The sequence below is a fragment of the Pseudorca crassidens genome, chromosome 8 (genome assembly GCF_039906515.1).
Source record: "Pseudorca crassidens isolate mPseCra1 chromosome 8, mPseCra1.hap1, whole genome shotgun sequence".
NCBI lineage: Eukaryota > Metazoa > Chordata > Mammalia > Artiodactyla > Delphinidae > Pseudorca > Pseudorca crassidens.
The window spans coordinates 89,183,053-89,202,263 of record NC_090303.1 but is presented as its reverse complement, the minus strand read 5'-3'; the positions used below and the strand labels follow the sequence as shown (position 1 = coordinate 89,202,263).

At 39.7% G+C, this 19,211-nt stretch overlaps 1 protein-coding gene across 8 annotated transcripts in view; it reads right to left on the bottom strand.

The window, feature by feature from the left end:
• CALD1 (caldesmon 1) overlaps positions 1-19,211 on the bottom strand; it is a 181,670-nt gene that overhangs the window by 80,455 nt on the left and 82,004 nt on the right. For 7 of the 8 annotated variants that reach the window (XM_067747066.1, XM_067747069.1, XM_067747072.1 and 4 more), the window contains exon 2: positions 13,501-13,612. In XM_067747066.1, the coding sequence (XP_067603167.1) occupies positions 13,501-13,571 (71 nt within the window). In that variant the 5' untranslated portion in view covers positions 13,572-13,612. Of the gene's footprint in view, positions 1-13,500; positions 13,613-14,278; positions 14,472-19,211 lie in introns of those variants that run through there. The other variant, XM_067747068.1, reaches the window with a different exon arrangement.

Here is a 19,211-nt window from a genome sequence, read left to right as displayed (position 1 = left end):
CCAGATTTAATGCTGCCACTGACTGTGTGCTCTTGGAGACGTAACTCTGCAAGCTGGGTCCAATGATTCGGACTTCCACACTCTTTTCTGAGAATGCAGGGAAGAGAGTCTTAATTTCTGACCGCATAACCCAGTAGGATACCAGGATATGTTTCCTAGCAGTAATTCCGCATTTCAATCAGAGTTCTTGTGGAAGACTAACTCCTTTCTGAAGGGCGTGCCTCCCTGGTTCACTCGACCATTGCTCTGACAAATGTTTCAATGAGATAGAACTTATATTCATGTGCCTCTGAAGTGAGGCACTTAGAAATGAAAGGATTAGGAATTTCCATCCTGCCTCAGCCTTGAGTTTTATAAAAGCTTCATTCTGTTCAGTTCATAAGCCATGGAGCTTCCATAGCAATGATACTCCCTGGGTAGCCAGGATATACTCTGAGGGTGCTGGCTCAGGAAACATACCTATATTTGGAATGTTTTGCTTTCGTGGTTAATTAGGTGGGAAGAGTTAAAGGGCTCTTAAAAGGGGAGTATCAGGAAGGAAGGGCATCAGATATCAACTCTTTCTATATCACAATTTTTGTCCAAGTCCCCTTAACAGTAATTTCTCATCCTCTTCATCAAGGAAGGAGAAATGGTGAGGGAATGTTAGATCTCCAAAATGGGCCCCCACTAAAAAAAAAAAAAAAAAAAAATCAAGATATACACAACAGTTTTGATTAGAGAAACAGAAGGACTCTTCAAGGAAAGAGTGGGCAGAGGTATACATCTACTGCAGTTGCCAATAGTGCCTTGGGAAAGATGGAGTGTAATTATACCTGCTGAGGCTTCTGGTCTTCGAACCAGCATGATAACCCATCATCTCATCATGCTTGTCTGTTTGTTCACTTCCTGCTCAGTAATTTACCATATTAGTCTCTTGATTTCCCCAGAAAGACCTGCCAACAGTGCAAGGTTTTCTGTGGGAATCAAAAATGGTTTGACTCTGTTATGCTAAACAGGCACAGTAGAGCTACTAGCTCCAGAAATAAAGGACTGTTTCATTACCTAGTTGCTGGGGCCAGCTCTGGAAGTTATCTAGTTTTCATTTGGAGAGCCCCTAATTTTGCAAAATTCCTGCTGGACAATAAGACCCAGGTTACTTAAGAAAATAAAAAGCACACATTGAGCAATCTTCTGGAATCTAACAGTTGGATCCCTAAATGGTACAGGAAGATGGAAGCCAGCGAAGATGTGACACGGGGTAGACCATTTCACCCATAATGGAAAATATGAACATCGGAAGAATTTCCTATTTTAAACAATATGCAATTTAAAGTACACTCTCTGGAGACTCTCCTGAATGACTGCTATTTATAGTGGCTGATGTGTACTTTACAAGATTTTTATTCCACCAAAGGAACTGTATGTGATGTAGGGGATTATTAAAATGGAAAATAAACCCTCACATTTTAACTTAGTGAATTGGTACTAATCTCAAATGTAATGTCAAATCTCACTAATCTAGACTAACTGAAAGGAAGGTCTTTACAAATTATGCAATATTTTTAAAGAAACTCAGTTTTGAAAATATGTTCAAGTATATCTGGTGACTTCAATCGAACTAAAAAAAATTAGAAACTTGTTTAAAAATTGCATGAATAAAAATGATTTATAATTAGCAAATTAAGCTTTTAAATGCAGGTGAATGTTTCCAGTTTTTTAAAAAGTTTTAAAAATTTGTGCTCTCAAGTGTTTAATAACTAAGCCATGGAATGTAGCTTGCATATTTAACGTATTAATCAAATCCTTTACTTATAAATAGTTCAAATTTATACTCTTCTATAGTTTCATAAAGATTTAAAAATGGAAGAATCTGAATTAATGAAGATTTATGATAGACTAAAAACTGATTTTCCAGCTCCTGATGAACATTACTTATTACGTGGCAAACTAGTGAAAAGAACTGATTTTATTCACAAGGTATGCACATTATTCCTCTTTAACCTCATTCACGGATGAAAGAGAATCCATTTATACAGCCTCTGTATCGTTCCAACATGCTCATGTTTCATGTCCAGTAGTACTTTCTCATAACAATGTTAAGAACCTTTGGGATAATAAAGGTTAACTATTTCCCTAGAAGACTTCAAAGCAATTGAGATAGATTTCCCTTGAAGAGGAATTTGGAATAGTCTGTAATCAATCCTGTCTGCATTCCCACCTGGCCAAATGATAGCTACAAATGCAGATCTCTTATACTTGGCTGGTCAGTGAGAAAACCAACGGGCAGAATAGATATACTCAACATACATATTTGATAGCCTTCATTACACTTTGATTTTGACGAGCAGTCTTTGCTGGTAGAGAATTTTTTGTTTATAATACTTCTCCAGGGTTCCCAGCTGTGGACATAGAAGGACTCCTTTGGTCCGGTATGTTTAGAAAGGCAAATTTGTTGCCCTCTCAGAGAACAGTGGGCTCTCATTAACACTTTCACCTGAGTCTGGGGAGAATCTTTGGAAAGCTTTGGATCACAGGATCCTGGAAAAACTCTCACTTAAACTCATATTATCTTATTTAGAATTTTTTAAAAAAATAAATGAATTTTTCAGAGTTCTGGTTACCCCTGAGGATGGGGAGGCAAGGGGGTGGGATAGGAGAGGGGTCTGCCGGGAGTTTCAGTGATACTGGAAATGTCCTAGGTCTTAAGATGAGTGATAAGTTTATAGTGTAGGCATTACGATGATTTATAACCTCTATATACATTACATAATATTATTTTGTGTGTATTGGCTTTTTCATAATTAAAATGAATAAAATCACTAATTTAGAATAAAATGATTAGAAGTTATTCTGTACAATTTAGGCACATAACTTCCTTTATATTATTAGTACAGTCTTTATGTATGCTGTTAAGAGGCTTTAGGTTCCTTCTTTATTTGTGTTGAAACCATAATTATGTAATATAAAAAAACCCTGTAATTCCACAAGGCAAAAAAAACTATTTAGAATATAGGATTAATTGAATATTAGACATGTAAATTATTGAGATCAAAACCTTGATATGTTAGATACCAGACTACCCTATATCTTTATCTTGATTTCAAACCAGTATGGAAGATTTAAAAAAAGACTCTTTAAAATAAGGAGGTAGATTTTCTTTTCAGCATGGAGATTTCATATCCATAATTCTCCCATCACTTTCAAGGTGATGGCTAAAACAGATATGAAAGAGAGTGGAGGCTGAACACCAAACTGTCTGAAGATGTGGGGACTGTGCACATGCTCAGTGATTCAGAAACCCCAGAAGGCAGCTGGAGAGGTGCCGAGTTTCTTGGGAGATGACTCTGGAGAGGGCTTTCCTGATAGCTCCTTCCTTACCATGTCCTCCAGCCAGCCAAAAAGTGCAACGACAGGGAACATTCACCATGCACTAATCATATATACATACCATATATATCATATATATATTCTATCTATCATCTATCTATCTATCTATCTATTATCAGTCATCTATGTACCTAGTGCTTTGTAATCTATATGAACCTTATGAGGAAGAACTGTTATGAGGCCATTTTCCTGATGAGGAAATGGGCTCAGTGAGGCTAAGTAGAGTTATCCTTGCTAACCCAGCCAGGAATCACACCCAAGTCTGCATGATTCTGCTTTCTGGGAGATATCATCATGTCTGTGTCCCACTCCAATCTTCCCCATTCTCCCAAAAGATAGTAGTTATAAAGGTGAAACATGAAATCCTCTTTAAGGAATCCTATCAGTTCCTATCTCTCTCATATTTAGAGAAGAAACTCCTTTGATGAATCTGAATTGCTAAAATGAAACTGGTAAGGATGGAGAAATCCTACATAGTAACTTAGTATCATAATTAAGGTTGGTGTAAAGAAATCTTGCCTAGACAACATATGCCAAATAAAAGACTTCAAAAATTGATGGCAAATGGGGTTCTCTCTGGAAAATCACCACAGTTTTCTTTTCCTTCTTGACTAAGATAGCAAAGTTCGATTCCTAGTTCCTAACAATTAACGGTTTTCATTCTGTATATCTACTTATCTTTCTTTGCTTTTCATCTTACTCACCAGGAAGTAATCTGACCAAGTCTCCTTTTATTTTGTAATATTATCCATAAAATATTTTTTAAATAAAAAACGCCCTGCATGCAATACAGTGCAGTATACACTATTTTCCCCAAAACATGCTCTACTTGCCTAATCAATAGCCATGGCATTTTCTACAGACAACTCCATTTATTCAGGGGTCTACACTGTGCCAGCAGGCTCTGCCTCAGCTTAGCAGGGTGATCTTGAGGAGGTCAGCATCCCTAGACTTAAGTCTCTTCATATGTAAAATGAACTTTTAAAATTCAGTAGATCAGGGATTCTTGGCCCAGTGTTCATGGGCCCCGTGGAGGTCTGTGGATGGAGGTCCATGACGCCACTGAAAGAAAGTGCCAAGTTTTGTGGGTGCATATGTACATTTTTCTTGGAGGAGCATCTATAGCTTTCATCAGAGGCTCAAAGTAGTGTGTGGTCCAAAAATGGAAAAGTAACATTCCACTACAGCAGAATATCTGTAAGGTTAGTGACAGCCTCAAGATTTCATGAGTGATGATGTGACTAAGTCCCTGTTCTAATGGTGAATACAATCTTATTGAAAAAAATCCAGAGAAAAGTCAAGAAGAGTTATGCCAACAGCCTCCTTTGGCTTCAGGGAGAAAACTTGATCTCCTCTGTTTCTATTTTCCTGTGAAATGGGAATAACAAGGGAGATTTTTTGAGGGCAAACAAAACAATGACTTTGTCTACACATGTAAGCAATTTACCTGAATAAGCATAAAGAACAGTTCAATTAAGTCCAATAGCCTCATTTTGTCTGTTGCCACATAACTGCTTTGAATGGTTTCTCCCCATCTTAGGGAGTTATTTTGGCATTGGAGAGACAATGGACCTTCAGCCAAGACAACCAGTTGAAACATGAAAAATTCTATTGATCAATTTGTTACAGGGAAAAGGTTTTGAGATTTGGGGCAGGCAGAACTGGATTGTACTCCACAGCTGTATGAAGTTGGACATGTAACTTAACCTTTCAGACCTACAGTTTCCTCAACTACAAAACAGGGATAATAATATCCAGGTCTGCTATAGACTGAATGGGTCCCCCCAGCAGTAAATTCACATGCTGAAACCTAATCCCCAATGTGATGGTATTTAGAGTTGAGGACACTGGGAGGTAATTAGGTCATGAAGGTGGAACCCTCATGAATGAGATAAGTGCCCTTTTTAAAACAGACCCAGAGAGTTCCCTCACTGTTTCTGCTATGTGAGGACACTGCAAGAAGACAGCTGTCTATGAACCAGGAAGTGGACCCTCACCAGATACTGAATCTGCTGGTGCCTTGATCTTGGACTTTTCAGCCTCCAGAACTGTGAGAAATAAATTTCTATTGTTTATAAGCCACCCAATCTATGGTATTCTGTTGTAACAGCATGAACAGACTACGATAAGGTCATAGGGTTGCTCTGATAATTAAATGACATAAGGTATATAAAGTGCATCACCTAGCCTGGCACTTGGCTGATGCTAAACCAAGCATCACTTGGTTCTTTTTCCTGTCTAACACTGGATGAAAAATTTGGCTGAAACTTTTTTCTACTTGAGAACTATTTTTGCTGAATTGAACTTTTTAGGTAAAATTCTAAGCTATGTTTTATATGCTATATTTAAAATAAAGACATATAATTAATGAATTAGAAAATTAACTTCATAGCTACAATATGTGATTTTAAAATCCTCATATAGCAATTATATTTGTGTGGTAGACTTATTTATGACTACAAGTTTTATTTCTTTCCCAACTTTAATAGAAACATCTTAGCAAATATTCAGGTCAGTATAGGAAAGAAGCTTTGCAGAAAGGATGCAACAAATCATAATGACTGAGCTGACAAACGAATGAAAATTCAAATTCAGTAAAATATTATTTTGTACCAAAGACCTGCCAAAACATTAATATGATTTTAATAATAACATCTAACATTTATTGAGTATATACTGTGTGCCTGTAGTTGTGTTAATTTCCCTACATCAGTTAGTCAGCTTAATTCTTTTTTTTTTTTTTTTTTTTTTTTTTTTGGTACGCGGGCCTCTCACTGTTGTGGCCTCTGCCGTTGCAGAGCACAGGTTCCGGACGTGCAGGCTCAGCGGCCATGGCTCACGGGCCCAGCCTCTCCGCGGCATGTGGGATCTTCCTGGACTGGGGCACGAACCTGTGTCCCCTGCATCGGCAGGTGGACTCTCAACCACTGCGCCACCAGGGAAGCCCAGTTAGCTTAATTTTTACAATGATTCTGTGAGGTAGAATAATTATCCCCACTTTTATACATAAATAAATTGAAGCACAAGATGTTTAAGTAATTTGTAATGAGGTTACCCAACTGGTAGTTGTCAAAGTAAGGATTCGAACTCAGGTCTGTCACACTTCATCACCCACATATTTAACTACAACATTGTCCTGCCTCTCCCCAGGTGAGCGAAGACTGGTAAATTATGAGTCACATATACAGACTGTAAAAAAAAAAATTCAGCACTATTTTAAACTATAAGTGTATTGACTCATATATATGCCACATTTTTTCCAGCTAAGAATGAAGTTAAACCTAGGGGTAAGACAGGAATAAAGACACAGACCTACTGAAGAACGGACTTGAGGATATGGGGAGGGGGAAGGGTGAGCTGTGACAGGGCGAGAGAGAGGCATGGAACTATATACATTAACAAATGTAAGGTAGACAGCTAGTGGGAAGCAGCCGCATGGCACAGGGATATCGGCTGGCTCGGTGCTTTGTGACCGCCTGGAGGGGTGGGATAGGGAGGGTGGGAGGGAGGGAGACGCAAGAGGGAAGAGATATGGGAACATATGTATATGTATAACTGATTCACTTTGTTATAAAGCAGAAACGAACACACCATTGTAAAGCAATTATACCCCAATAAAGATGTTAAAAAAAAAAAAAGAATGAAGTTATGGGTCAGCATGTGAGGTCCTTAAGAATCTAGATTTTTAATTTTTATTGAACAAGTGTCACATTGGGTAGATCCTGGACTCTTGATGTTCTACTGATCATCATAAAGTGGGATACTTTTAGGACCAGAGGAATTGTTAGGTAAGTGGAAATTGGTCCAAATATGCCATTTCCACTGTTTATAATTTGACCGTTTATAAATTGACAGAGGTAATAAATAATGTCTATTTAGAGTGAGAGAGAGAACAAGAGAGGGAGCATATGAATATGTATATATATTGATTCTTCATGTGGCTGGACACAAACAAATAATTAAAAATCCCTTAGGTGAAAATTATCTACCTCATTTTCTCAGTGCCCCTCCGTTCAAGTTAGGCTGACCCTACACAATATCAAATAAACATAGAAACCTTACAGCAATATTTTTAAGTCTCTTTCAAATGAATTACTTGAAAAAAATCTTTTAACTTAAAAGTAGAAATGTAGATGCAAATCCTAACTTTTTTTTTTTGCCCCCTGGAGTGACGAATTTTCTGAGAGACCTAAAGGGAAGTTTTGAGCAAATTTAGCTCCTCTAATAATTTAGACTGTTTCCAAGGAATATTTTATTTAACTTCCGAATGGAAAATAATTTTCTGATTACAGAGTAACAAAAACTGCATTTGAAAAGATTTTGATTTGAAATTTCAAGGTCACAATGCTAAGTATTTTAAACAAAAGTGTTTTTGTGTAATCGTTGATCGGCCATGCTGTTAAATCATGTAAAAAGTTTCAGTAATAGACTCCTGGGAGGCAACTACTTAGACTCAGAGGACTTTAAAAAATTGTTTGCTTTTTTAGTGAAGTAAAAATATTTACTTTCAAATGTCTAATCCTCAGTATATTTCAGAGGCCCGTAAAAATGTATGAACGATGACAACAGCAAGAGTGCTTTCATTCCCTTTATTTATGTCTATGAGCCTCTGAATCTGATAACAACTGTACAATAGGGTCCTTTCTTCTGATCAGAAAGAGGAACTTACATTTGGGTGTGGAAAGCAGGAGCTGGGAATGCAATGAGTTCACATCTTGAAAAGTGAGAGAGCTGCTCGTGAAAACAAGCCCAACGTGGGGAAAAGTACGTCTCACTGAAGATCTCTTCGTGGATAAACCATCACTGCAGGTTTCTCAGCAGATACACCAAAGCTCAAAATCCTTTGGGCCAAATATAATAGAAGAGCTCAATTTGAATTGGTGTGAATTCTTCTTGCTGAGACAGTGTGATTCTCCCTCAGAACTTGTTACCAATCACATCCTCAAAACTCTTCACCCAACAGCAAATTCCTGCTTCTCACCTTCCTAAGGTCACCTTCCTAAGGCTCCTGTATCCTCTGAGAAGTGTAGAAAGAAAGCATTTTTGGGGTACTTGTTGAAAAGGAAGAGAGCTGAATATGACCTCTTTGAAAATGCATCCCTTTCCACTACATTTTCCCCTTTGAAAATGTTGTATTCCCCGATGATATAAAAGGACATGAATGCATAATCCAGGGTAGATGATCAGGAAGAGACTGGAATGGAAACAAGTGTATCAAGTGTTGATGAAGATGCACATGGACCAGGGGAAAACACGTTAAGATGCACTAAGAAATACAGAGACAAAGGTAGAAAGGGATTGAAATAAAAGAAACAGAAAGGGAAGCTGAATATACCCATTCATTTTGTATTCCCATGAGATAGGTGAAGAATAATAGACAGCAAAACAAATTATTTGTTTGTTCAAATAAGTAACTGATTCAGAAATACAATTTAATTTGAGATGTGTACAAATAGTCTCTTTTGCCTAGAAACAAAGCATTTAGGATTTTCACTGACTACCTGCTCCATCCGTTCTGCCTGCTGAAATTTTTTTCTTCCCCTTTTTGTCAAGTTGGCTCTAAAGTTACTAATTCATCTATGATATAAGCTTTGTGACTGTTGGGACACTGCCTGGACTGGTGAGAACTCATCCCTATGGTTCAGTTTACTATCTTGTACCTATTCAATACATTTTTTGGATGACTGAATAAAAGATGCATAGGATGAAGAGCAGGACAAAGAAGGGAAGTATATTTTTGATTTAACCAGGTTCCCAGGCTAGGTTACGGTGGGCTAGGTGATGTGAAATGGACTGGACTGCAAACCCTTAGAATGAGGTGTGTGCACAAGAGTCTCAAGGCAGCTGTGATGCAGTGAATGATTGTCAGTCCCAAACCCAGGAAAGCTAGCATGGCCCAAAATGTACAGTGAGCTTTTTCAATAATCTTTTTAAAAGCTCTATTTCTGAGGAATAAAATGTATAAGAATCTAGTTTATTTTAATTTGTGGCTATAACATCTGGTGAGAGTACAGGTTTTAAGTTATTTATCATTGCAAAGTAGAACAGCACCTGCTCGTCAAACTCAATAACAACTAATTAAAATAACAGGGTATTTTTATTTGGAAAGGCTTTGTGGGTAAGAAGTGGACAAGTCAACAGTCTCTTCTCTGTGTTACCATTTCCCCCATGCTCTCTGCAGGGGTACAACATACAAAGGGCATAAGCCATCTTTAAAAATTATCAGTGAATATCAGAGTACATATTACATTTAAGGATGTAAAAGTATAGCTGCTTGATACAGTGTAGTTGCTTTTATACAGGTTGAAAAGCATTAAGCACACTTTTCCCAATTCTCTCATTCTGCTTCTCTGTCCTTGGTGCCCCAAAATAAAGTTTGAAGCAGAGTAGAAGCCCAATAAAATTTTGTTGAATGAGTGACTGAATGAATGAGCCTGCAGCTCTGAGCTTTGGGGCCACTCCAGATCAAGGCTGAGCTTTTTCTTTTAGTTGCATAAATCCAAAGGAGAGTCCATTTTGGCCCCAGGTATTAGGCATAAGCTCATAGAATCTCATTTTTCAAAATGGAAATCTGCCTTATTGTTTTATTTGTTTTTAAATAAAGCAATACATGATCATTGTAAAAAATTAGACAATACTAAAAGCAAAAGGAAAATAAAAATTATCACCAATCCCCCACTCCTGTCACAGATGAAGAAGCCAAGTTCTAAAGCTAAAGGAAGAGGGACTTGCCCAGGGTCTTATACGCCCTTTATCTTCAGATCAAAGCCAAAATTTTAGATGGCGTTTAATTTCTGGTTCTGGACATCTGTTTCCTGTACACACCCTGAAATTTCCCATCAAAGTTGGCTGGACCATAAAGCCTGACCTTCACTATTCCCATAAATGATCAGATTTTACAAAATCCTAAAGGGTGAACATGGACTTGCTTAACAAATTCCAGAATAACAGAACTAAAGTGTTCACCTTGAAACATGAAAAGGTGAACTTAGTACAAATATAAGGAAGTACTTAAGTATTTCTCTTAAAAAAAAAGAAAAGAAAGAAAAGGAATCAAATGAAATACAATATCCCCAAAGGATTAATACAGACAGAAATGTAAGTTAAATAAGTGTATTATAAATTTATTTTAGGTTATTAAGGGTACCTAACTAAGCTTCACTGGGTACATTTTTTTTTTAAGATTGACTTTAAAGAGAGACATATCCCCCCACACAAAACAAAAAACTGGAAGGAATGAACCATGTAGATGTGTGGAAAATTCTTAGGCAAAATCCTGGTTCTAAAAGAACCTAGTTTATTCCCTGTAATTACAGTATGAGTATAACCACAGTAAGTTAGTTCTATTATTCCTCTCACGTTGAGTCCCTGTTTCCCAATTTACATAGCAAACAAAGAAGCTGAAGATACTGATCTAGCCTGATGCCCAATTTCCTGTCCCTATTCCTGAGTCCCCCAAGCCCCAATTCTGTTAGGCCTGCCCCTACACTCTGGCCTGGTCTGTTTTCTGATCCCGCTATACTTTGGTTTTCTAGCACACCATGAGGGACATAAAGACAGAAACTATGTCTATTTATATTTCCCCATTTTTTCTCACTGTTCCTAGCACAGTGCTGATGCTGAATAAACATTTGTTGGGAACAGTATTTATAGACTTTCAGGAGAAACTGAGGTCACATAACACATCATTGGAAAGGATAAGAGGTATGCTCCAGTGGGCCGACACCACCTACAAGGCGTCAATGTACGCTCAACAATGGGCGCCCCATACTCTCCCTGGTTCTCCCCACTCGCTGAGTTTGTGTCTCCTTCGACGGTTTCCATTATGTCTTTATGACCTCTCACTCTCTCTCTCCACTTGCTTTCGTGCCACTATCACTACCATCCATTTTCTGCTTTTGTGCTACCACTGCCACACTGAGTGTGCCCAAACTGACTCCTCTAATAATAATTTTTCTCCCCTTTTGAACAAAGATTGACAATTTCTATCTCCCAATGCCTGGAGGAAATCTCCAATTGGATGTGGTTTCTACCTGAAATTGAACACTCTCCCCATGCCCACCCAAGAATGGAATACTTCACAGTTTCCCTTTCCAGCTCCTCAGACTTACGTTCTGTGGGACAGCCTGAGTTTCTCCATCTCCTGAAAGATTTGCTAATTCTCCCTCTAAAGACGCTCATGTTTGATCTTCACTTCCATATCTGCTGCCCTGACTCAGTCCTCATCACCGTGTGCTCAATACTAACTCTTCCAGTACGCCCACACTCTAGCCCACTGTAGATAACGCTTCCCAGTACGCATAGCTCCCCCACTAAGTCTCTGTCTGTTACCTTTTATATGAAATAGAAACACCCAAGATGTACGAGTCTAACTCATTCTTCCTTAAGCACTTAACAGGTTTCTTGCACCGGGATTCTTATTTCCACCTCTGAGTTTTGCAGATGTTACTCCCTCCTGTACACGGCTCCCCTTTTACTCTTTGTCATCACCATTGTTACTCCCTCTATGGCTCTCCACTCCCAGGGAGCTTTTCCTGACTGGTTTCATCACAGGGTGATAACTGCCTTTTCTTTTCTTGGTATTAACTTTTAGTTCTGACTATATTGCGCTGTTGTTTCTTACTTGTTTAGCTAATGATAATGGTTAAAAAAATAGTAGCATACCATTTATGTGTCAGGTACTAGACTAGGCCGTTTATGAAGTTCAATAATCTTCACAACAACCACAGAAGCTACATAGATATTATGCCTATTTTAATAATAAGGCAGCTGTGGCGTAGCAAGAAGTCACTTGTGCGTGGCCACACAGCTCATAAGTGACAGTTGGGATTTGAACCTACAGAGCCCAGGTACTGTTCAGGGTACCATGTGTCATATAGCAGCCTACTCCGACCAAGTTAATCAAAGGCAGTAATTTTACCTTCTTCTTTTGAATTCTCCATACCAATAGGTAGATCCTATGCTTCAAATACTTTTTGTTGGGCTTCCCTGGTGGCTTAGGGGTTAAGAATCCGCCTGCCAATACAGGGGATACGGCTTCAAGCCCTCGTCCGGGAAGATCCCACATGCCGCGGAGCAGCTAAGCCCATGCACCACAACTACTGAGCCCGTGTCCCACAACTACTGAAGCCCATGCCTAGAGCCCGTGCTCCACAACAAGAGAAGCCACTGCAATGAGAAGCCTGCACACCACAACAAGGAGTAGTCCCCACTCGCCGCAACTAGAGAAAGCCCACGCGCAGCAACGAAGACCCAACGCAGCCAAAAATAAATAAATAAAATTTTTTTAAATTAAAAAATATATATATATATTTTTTGTAAGTGTAAGTTTCTAGTTTTCTGCTGCAGGATCACTAAGGGGTCATCTTACTACCATCTTTTCACTTGTGCACTGGAATTACTGAGGCAAAATTGATTTGCTTTTAAGATCATTGTTTAACATTTTTCTTCCTGTGAATGCCTACTCTGCTTTCTCAAAAGAACATCTGAGTTAAGTCACATTAAATGCCACTGTCTTTTGCTCTGAGGCCTAAAATTTTAAAATATGCATTTATACCCCTTGCCCCACATGTTACTGCTTTATTTCCCCAACCTGCCCTTGTAAGTCACCACAACAGAGGCCTCACACAACATAGCAGCTTCCAACTAGACTCAGAATCTCCACAGTACCACACTCCACTGGCTATTAACCCATCATATGTGAATTACTGGATTTGGTGGCTTTTCTAATAAGAATAAAACTTTGTCATAAGATCCATCTGGGTCTTATTGCCTTTATTCTTTTAGAGTGAAGACTTCCATTTCCAGAATGGTTTCAACATTCAATATTTGTCATTTCAATATTGTAAGTGCTTTTAAAACTTTTATCCATACATTGCTTTTGTCATTTAAAAATTCTAATATGAAAGACAATGATTCAGTGCAACTATTTGTTTCGTCTCCAATCTCTCTTTCTCTTGATGTTTGTTTGTGCAGAACTTAGAGTCTTAACGGTTAGGAACATTTTCTATAACTGCTTTCGCAAACAGTTCAGCGTGCAATACATTCGGCCCTTGAGGCTGATGATCTTTGAGGCCTGAAACCAATATTGTGGATAACAGAATAGAGATACCTTTGAACCCAGATCCTTACCTTTCTGCTTCCAGACGCATCTCTTCCCGCTTTTGCCTCCTAAGTTCTCTGCGACGTTCAAAATCGTCCATGGTATGGGTTCAGATTTAGGGAGACCAGATAATATCTGGATCTAAAGGGGAAGAAGTAGAATCAATATCATAGATGAGTTGGAGGATTATTTCCCATGAGTCGCCTCAGCCCTTCACCATTTTTTTTATCCCCTTTTCCTTTACTCTTAAGAAAAACACCTTAGAAGATGAGTGAGGTAGCCAGTGATCAATTTCTGCCTCCCAAGCCAAGCCTTGTCCTTTATGTGTTAAATTCAGTCTCATTCATGTAACTATTAAGAGACAAATAAGTAAAATTCCAGGATCACAGTTTAAAAAAAAGGGGGGGAGACAGAGAGGTTTGAAGACTTGAAATATTGCTGGGATCACTTGAGAGCTACTGAATGGTTTTGTTCTTTGTAACCTGCTGAACTACAGACAAAAGTTATAAAAAAGTGAACAAAGAAAGAGGAAAGGAGAAAAAGAGTGGAAAAAAAAGAAAAGTGGCAAGAAAAGGAATTTGTAGGAACTAAGAGAAAAGTAAAAGAAAGAAATAATATAAGTATCCAGGCACAATTTGCATATCCTAAAAGAATATTAATATCAGAATGATAATAAAGACCACAGCAGTAATACCACGAATAAACATAATGCAGCAGCATTTTTAAGAGCAGTTACATATGATCAAACTGTTTTCAGAGCTCAAAAGTAGCAGCTCTTTGTAACCCAACCATTTTATCCTTTCCTACCTCCTCCGTGATAGTTTTAATCCCAGAAAGATCTTCCCTTTCCAGCTCTTCAACTGAGGATTCCGCTTTTCCTGCGTTTCTGTGCCATGGAGTCAAGTATTCCAGAATTCCCCTGCAGCCCCCAAACCCAAAATGACTACCAGAAAAGGGGAAGCGGGCTCTTTTTGTCCTTGCTTTGTTTACAGAGCTGTCAGTGGTTAGTTAAACTCGGCCTGGAATCTGGCATTTAAGGCCTGCTTGAAGATTGTTTCCTGTGTGGAGCGGGAGGCCTCCACTTCCTCTGGAATCCTAGACTCTCTGCTGCACTCAGATCACAAAAAATATTTTCCAGCCCTTTCTGTGCACATGAGACGAGCCATTTGCCCTGCGTAAGAAAATAGGGAGACGTGCAAAACCTGAAGCCATCCCCTAATGGCATCTTTGTGTGAGGGAATGAAAAGCAAAACTTAGACTTTGAAGCCTAGTTAAGAAACCTTCTTAAATTGTCAGATTCTTTTATTTTTCAAGCATTTTTCCCCTTAAAAAACCCACAAAAACAAAAATAAAATCTCAGCCAACCAAAACAGAATTATACAACGTTTGAATGTTTCCCCCCCCTTCTTATTCCCTAGGGTATTATTTATACTGCTTATAAATCCTTTACAAATTCAAATTTGGGTGTTTATTTGGGTTTTTTTTATTTTACAGTGTTTTTCTATCTAACTCTTAGAAAGAGTACTTTCCAAGTACTTTGTTAGTTATGAAGGAAAGAATCAGTTTTCCTTTTTTAAAAATTATTCCATCAACCCTGAAAAAATTTCTTTCTATTTTCTAGTCTGATCTCTCCATAGTTATCAGAATGAAAAAAAAAAGTGATTTGAGGGTCTCCTGAGAGGCTGTTTGTCTCCCTGGGGTGGGTTCCTGTTCTGAGCGCAGTGCAGGGTGCATGAGGACAGCCCTGGGGGCAGTGGGACCAAACCTCGATGACTTGAACCCTGGGTGCAGTGAGAGCAAAGGCTTCTCGTTCCTTTCTTCAGTAAAGTCTTTTGTTGTATATAAACCACTTCTGGAATAACTATAGCAACAGCAAACAGAAATGGGAGAAAGAGGTCTGTCTATAAGCAAACAATTTCACTTTTCTTAATTTCTCCAAGCAGCTTAAAGAGCAGCCTCTAAGCCTCTGGGTCTCGCTCCAACCTCATTAAGCCGAGGAGTCATGCTGGCTGCTTGGTAGCAGTGGCAGCTGCTGCTCAGCCTGTACCTCTGGTGCAGGTGCCAATGAGCGGTGAAACGAATATCCGCAAGCAGGCCGAAGATGCACACGGCTGGCCGAGCCCAGCAGCACCCTGGAGCACTCAGGGGAGGTGATGCTGACTAACACCGTGTGGCCACTGTGGCCGGCCACGCTCACTGGCTCTCCACCCACGCAACTTCCCCCGCCCCCCCCCCCCCCCCCCCCGTTCCCTCCTCCTACTCCTCAGCTTTTATTACTTACTCGGGTGTTTTTTCCTCAACCATAAAGAAACGCTACCCGGGCTTCCCTGGAGGCGCAGTGGTTGAGAGTCCGCCTGCCAATGCAGGGGACACGTGTTCGTGCCCCGGTCCGGGAGGATCCCACATGCCGCGGAGCAGCAGGGCCCGTGAGCCATGGCCGCTGAGCCTGCGCGTCCGGAGCCTGTGCTCCGCAACGGGAGAGGCCACAGCAGTGAGGGCCCGCGTACGGCAAAAAAAAAAAAAAAAAAAAAAAGAAACTCTACCCAACCAGTTATCTACTCATGGAATGCTGCTGAGTGTGTACGTGAGGCACTGACGGGGAGGGAGAGAGGGAGTGAGCGCTATATGAAGCATCTACACAGACGGTGCCTTTCTGGGATCTGCTTGGTGGACATGTGGCGGGTGTACCTGAGGCAGAAGAGAAAGCACGTCTGTGTACCGTGCGGTGTGGGATGACTCTCTGCTGGGGTGTGTGTGTTGTGTCTGTGGGTGGGAAGATGTGTGTGCTTGTGAAAATGGCTCTTTGTTGGTCTCACACCAGGATGGAGCAGAGGTCTTCCTTAATCCTCACACCCTTTATATCACAGAGCTTCTCTGAACCTCTCTGGCACTGTTCCTAAGTGAGGCGAGCCATGTCTGGGGAGAATTGTAAGTGATTTTCCCCCTCTTTTGGGAGCACCAGCTTCCATGGCCTCAGCTAGTAATCTCTCATTTCTTCCCCGACCCCCAGTCAATGCTGAATTCCTTCCACTAACATTGGATAGGAAACAAACTCTCCATCAACGAAGTGATGAAATGTCAAGGCAGAGAGCTTCCGTAAACAGTAAAGCTCACGAGTGTCACAAGTGGACAGAGTAGCCTGAAAGAGAAACGCAGGCAAAGGGATGTACGTATCAATGAATGTGACAGATGGGTTCTTGAAAAGTTTTATGAAAATCCAAATTTTGGGGCTGGGGTGATTGTAGCCATGCTATTGAAAGAACCCTGATGTGACTCCTTTTGTCAAAGGAAGAGAGGCGCTTTACAAAGGCAGTTGAACAATTACCTTCTGATATACCTGTCTTTTCAATATGGGTTCTCAAATATCAGATTTTCTTGAAACAGGGCATGCCTATGCTACTGCAACTAAGTAATAAGTCGATGTTAGAGACTTCAAATCACTTAACACGCTGCCCTTCCTTTGGGTAATGACACCACCAAGCCCGTGGCCCAGCTGAATGGTGCCGTGAGTGGACCTCCTGGGTCTCACCTCCACGCCAGGACATCCTGAAGCTTCCTCCCTTCCCTATCCTTCTTGCTACTTTTCCCTCTCAGCTTCTTTTGTGGGGAGGGGGAGATATTTATCAATATTTCTTCTGTCATTTCCCTTTTTATTTGTCTCATTCTCTGATACTTTTTTTTTTCCTTCTCCCTTTCCCTCCCTCTATTGGGAATTAAAATCTATTTATTAAATCCAATCTAGGATTCTTAAAAAAAATTGAGTTTAATATCTGATGTGCATCTTTCAATCAAGAATTCTAACTATTACTATGTTTTATATTTGCAAAGCTTTTTTCTTTTTCCTTTATGGGCATGTGGCCCTCACTAGAGTTATTTTCTGCGACAACATTATAAGGAGACCTACTGTTTCTGCTTTTGTTTGGGACAGGGTTGGTGGCAGGTAAGAAGCCCTCTTAGGTGTGTATGTGGGTGTGCATGTGTGTGTGTGGGTGTGTCTGTGTGTGCATGTGTGTATGTGCATGTATGTGTGGGCACGCACACGCACACAGGTGTAAATACAGTCGAGGCAGGAAGTGGTGGCATGCAGGCCAGTACTCTGTTATTGGCGGGAGAAATTTGTAGAGAAAGCTAAGCTCTATCTATCTTCAAATCATCATAAACTGAATGGTGAATGGGTTGGAGGAAGTCCTTGGGATTTCAGGGCAGTGCCAGTATTGGTCTTGGAATGCATCAAGAATAAAATCTATTCTGTCAGGGACCCTGAATAAGTTAATGCAACTTCCAAAAGTAACCGACATTAATTGAATATGTGCTATGTGCTGAGGCATTTTTTTAAACCATTTAAAAAAATTAATGGGGTTTATTTCTTAGTTTTAAGTTTAAGGAAATATTGAACATAAAGTACAGAGTACCCATATATTCCCTCTCCTTCACCCCCGCCCAGCTTTTTCTGTGTTTGCATTGAAATGTGTATTCCCCACCAAAAGATATGTTGAAGTCCTAATCCCCAGCACCTCAGAATGTTACCTTATTTAGAAATAGTGTCTTTGCAATGTGGTCAAGTTAAGATGAGGTTATTAGGATAGCCCTAATCCTGTATGACTGGTGCCCTTATAAAAAGGGGAAATTTGGACATAGAGACAGATATACACAAAGGGAAGATAATGTGGAAACACAGGGAGAATGCCATGAGAATATGGAGAGCCAGGAACACCCGAGGCTACCAGAAGCTGGGGGAGAGTTGTTGAACAGACCCTTCCCTGGGGTCTTCAGAGGGACCCTGCTGACACTTTGATTTCTAGCCTCTGGAACTGTGAGAAAATAAGTTTCTGTTCTAAGCCACCCAGTTTGTGGTACTTTGTTACAGCAGCCCTGGCAAACTAATACAGCCTATTATTAAAATCTTGCAGTGGTACATTTGTTACAATTAATGAACCAATATCAATACATTATTATTAATTAAAGTCCATGGATCACATTAAGTTTCACACTTTGTATTGTACATTCTATGGGTTTTGCTAAACACAAAATGTCACGTATCCACCATTACAGCAACAGACAGAATAGTTTCACTGCCCTAAACAGTCCCTGTTCTCCTTCGAGGCATCCTTTCCTCCCTCCCCCACTCCAGCCCTTGGCAACCATTGCCTTTTTTAAAACTGTTTCTATAGCTCTGCTTTTTCCAGAATGTTGTGTAGTTGGAATCACAGAGCATGCAGTCTTTTCAGACTGGTTTCTTTCACTTAGCAATATGCACTTAAGTTTCCTCCATGTCATTTTGTGGCTTGGTAGCTCTGCTGGGCCATTTAAAAATATGTGTTCTTATTTTATCTATCTATTTTATAATAAATCTGTGAGGTAGCCATTATAATCCCCATTTTAAAGAATTTCAAAGTGTGTGCTCTTAACCACAATAATATTCTTGAACTAACCCACTATTCCCCTCTAGGAATTGTTTTCCCTTTCAGGAAGTAGGTAAGGGTGCCTCCCTCCCCCACCTCCTACTGAGAAATTCTGAGAAGACTACTGTCAGTGATCTCCAGTTTAATTCATTGGATCATTTAAACTCAGGTAAGAAGTGATCTTAAAAATTATTCAATCCTCTTCAATTTCAAACCTATTTGGTTTAGTTCAGAGAATTATCATGTCTGGGAGATAACTAAATTAAACCTTGCAAATGTTTATTAAACTTCTGTTATTTTATTGTTACTTCTTGTAAGATTCTTAAACTAGGATGATC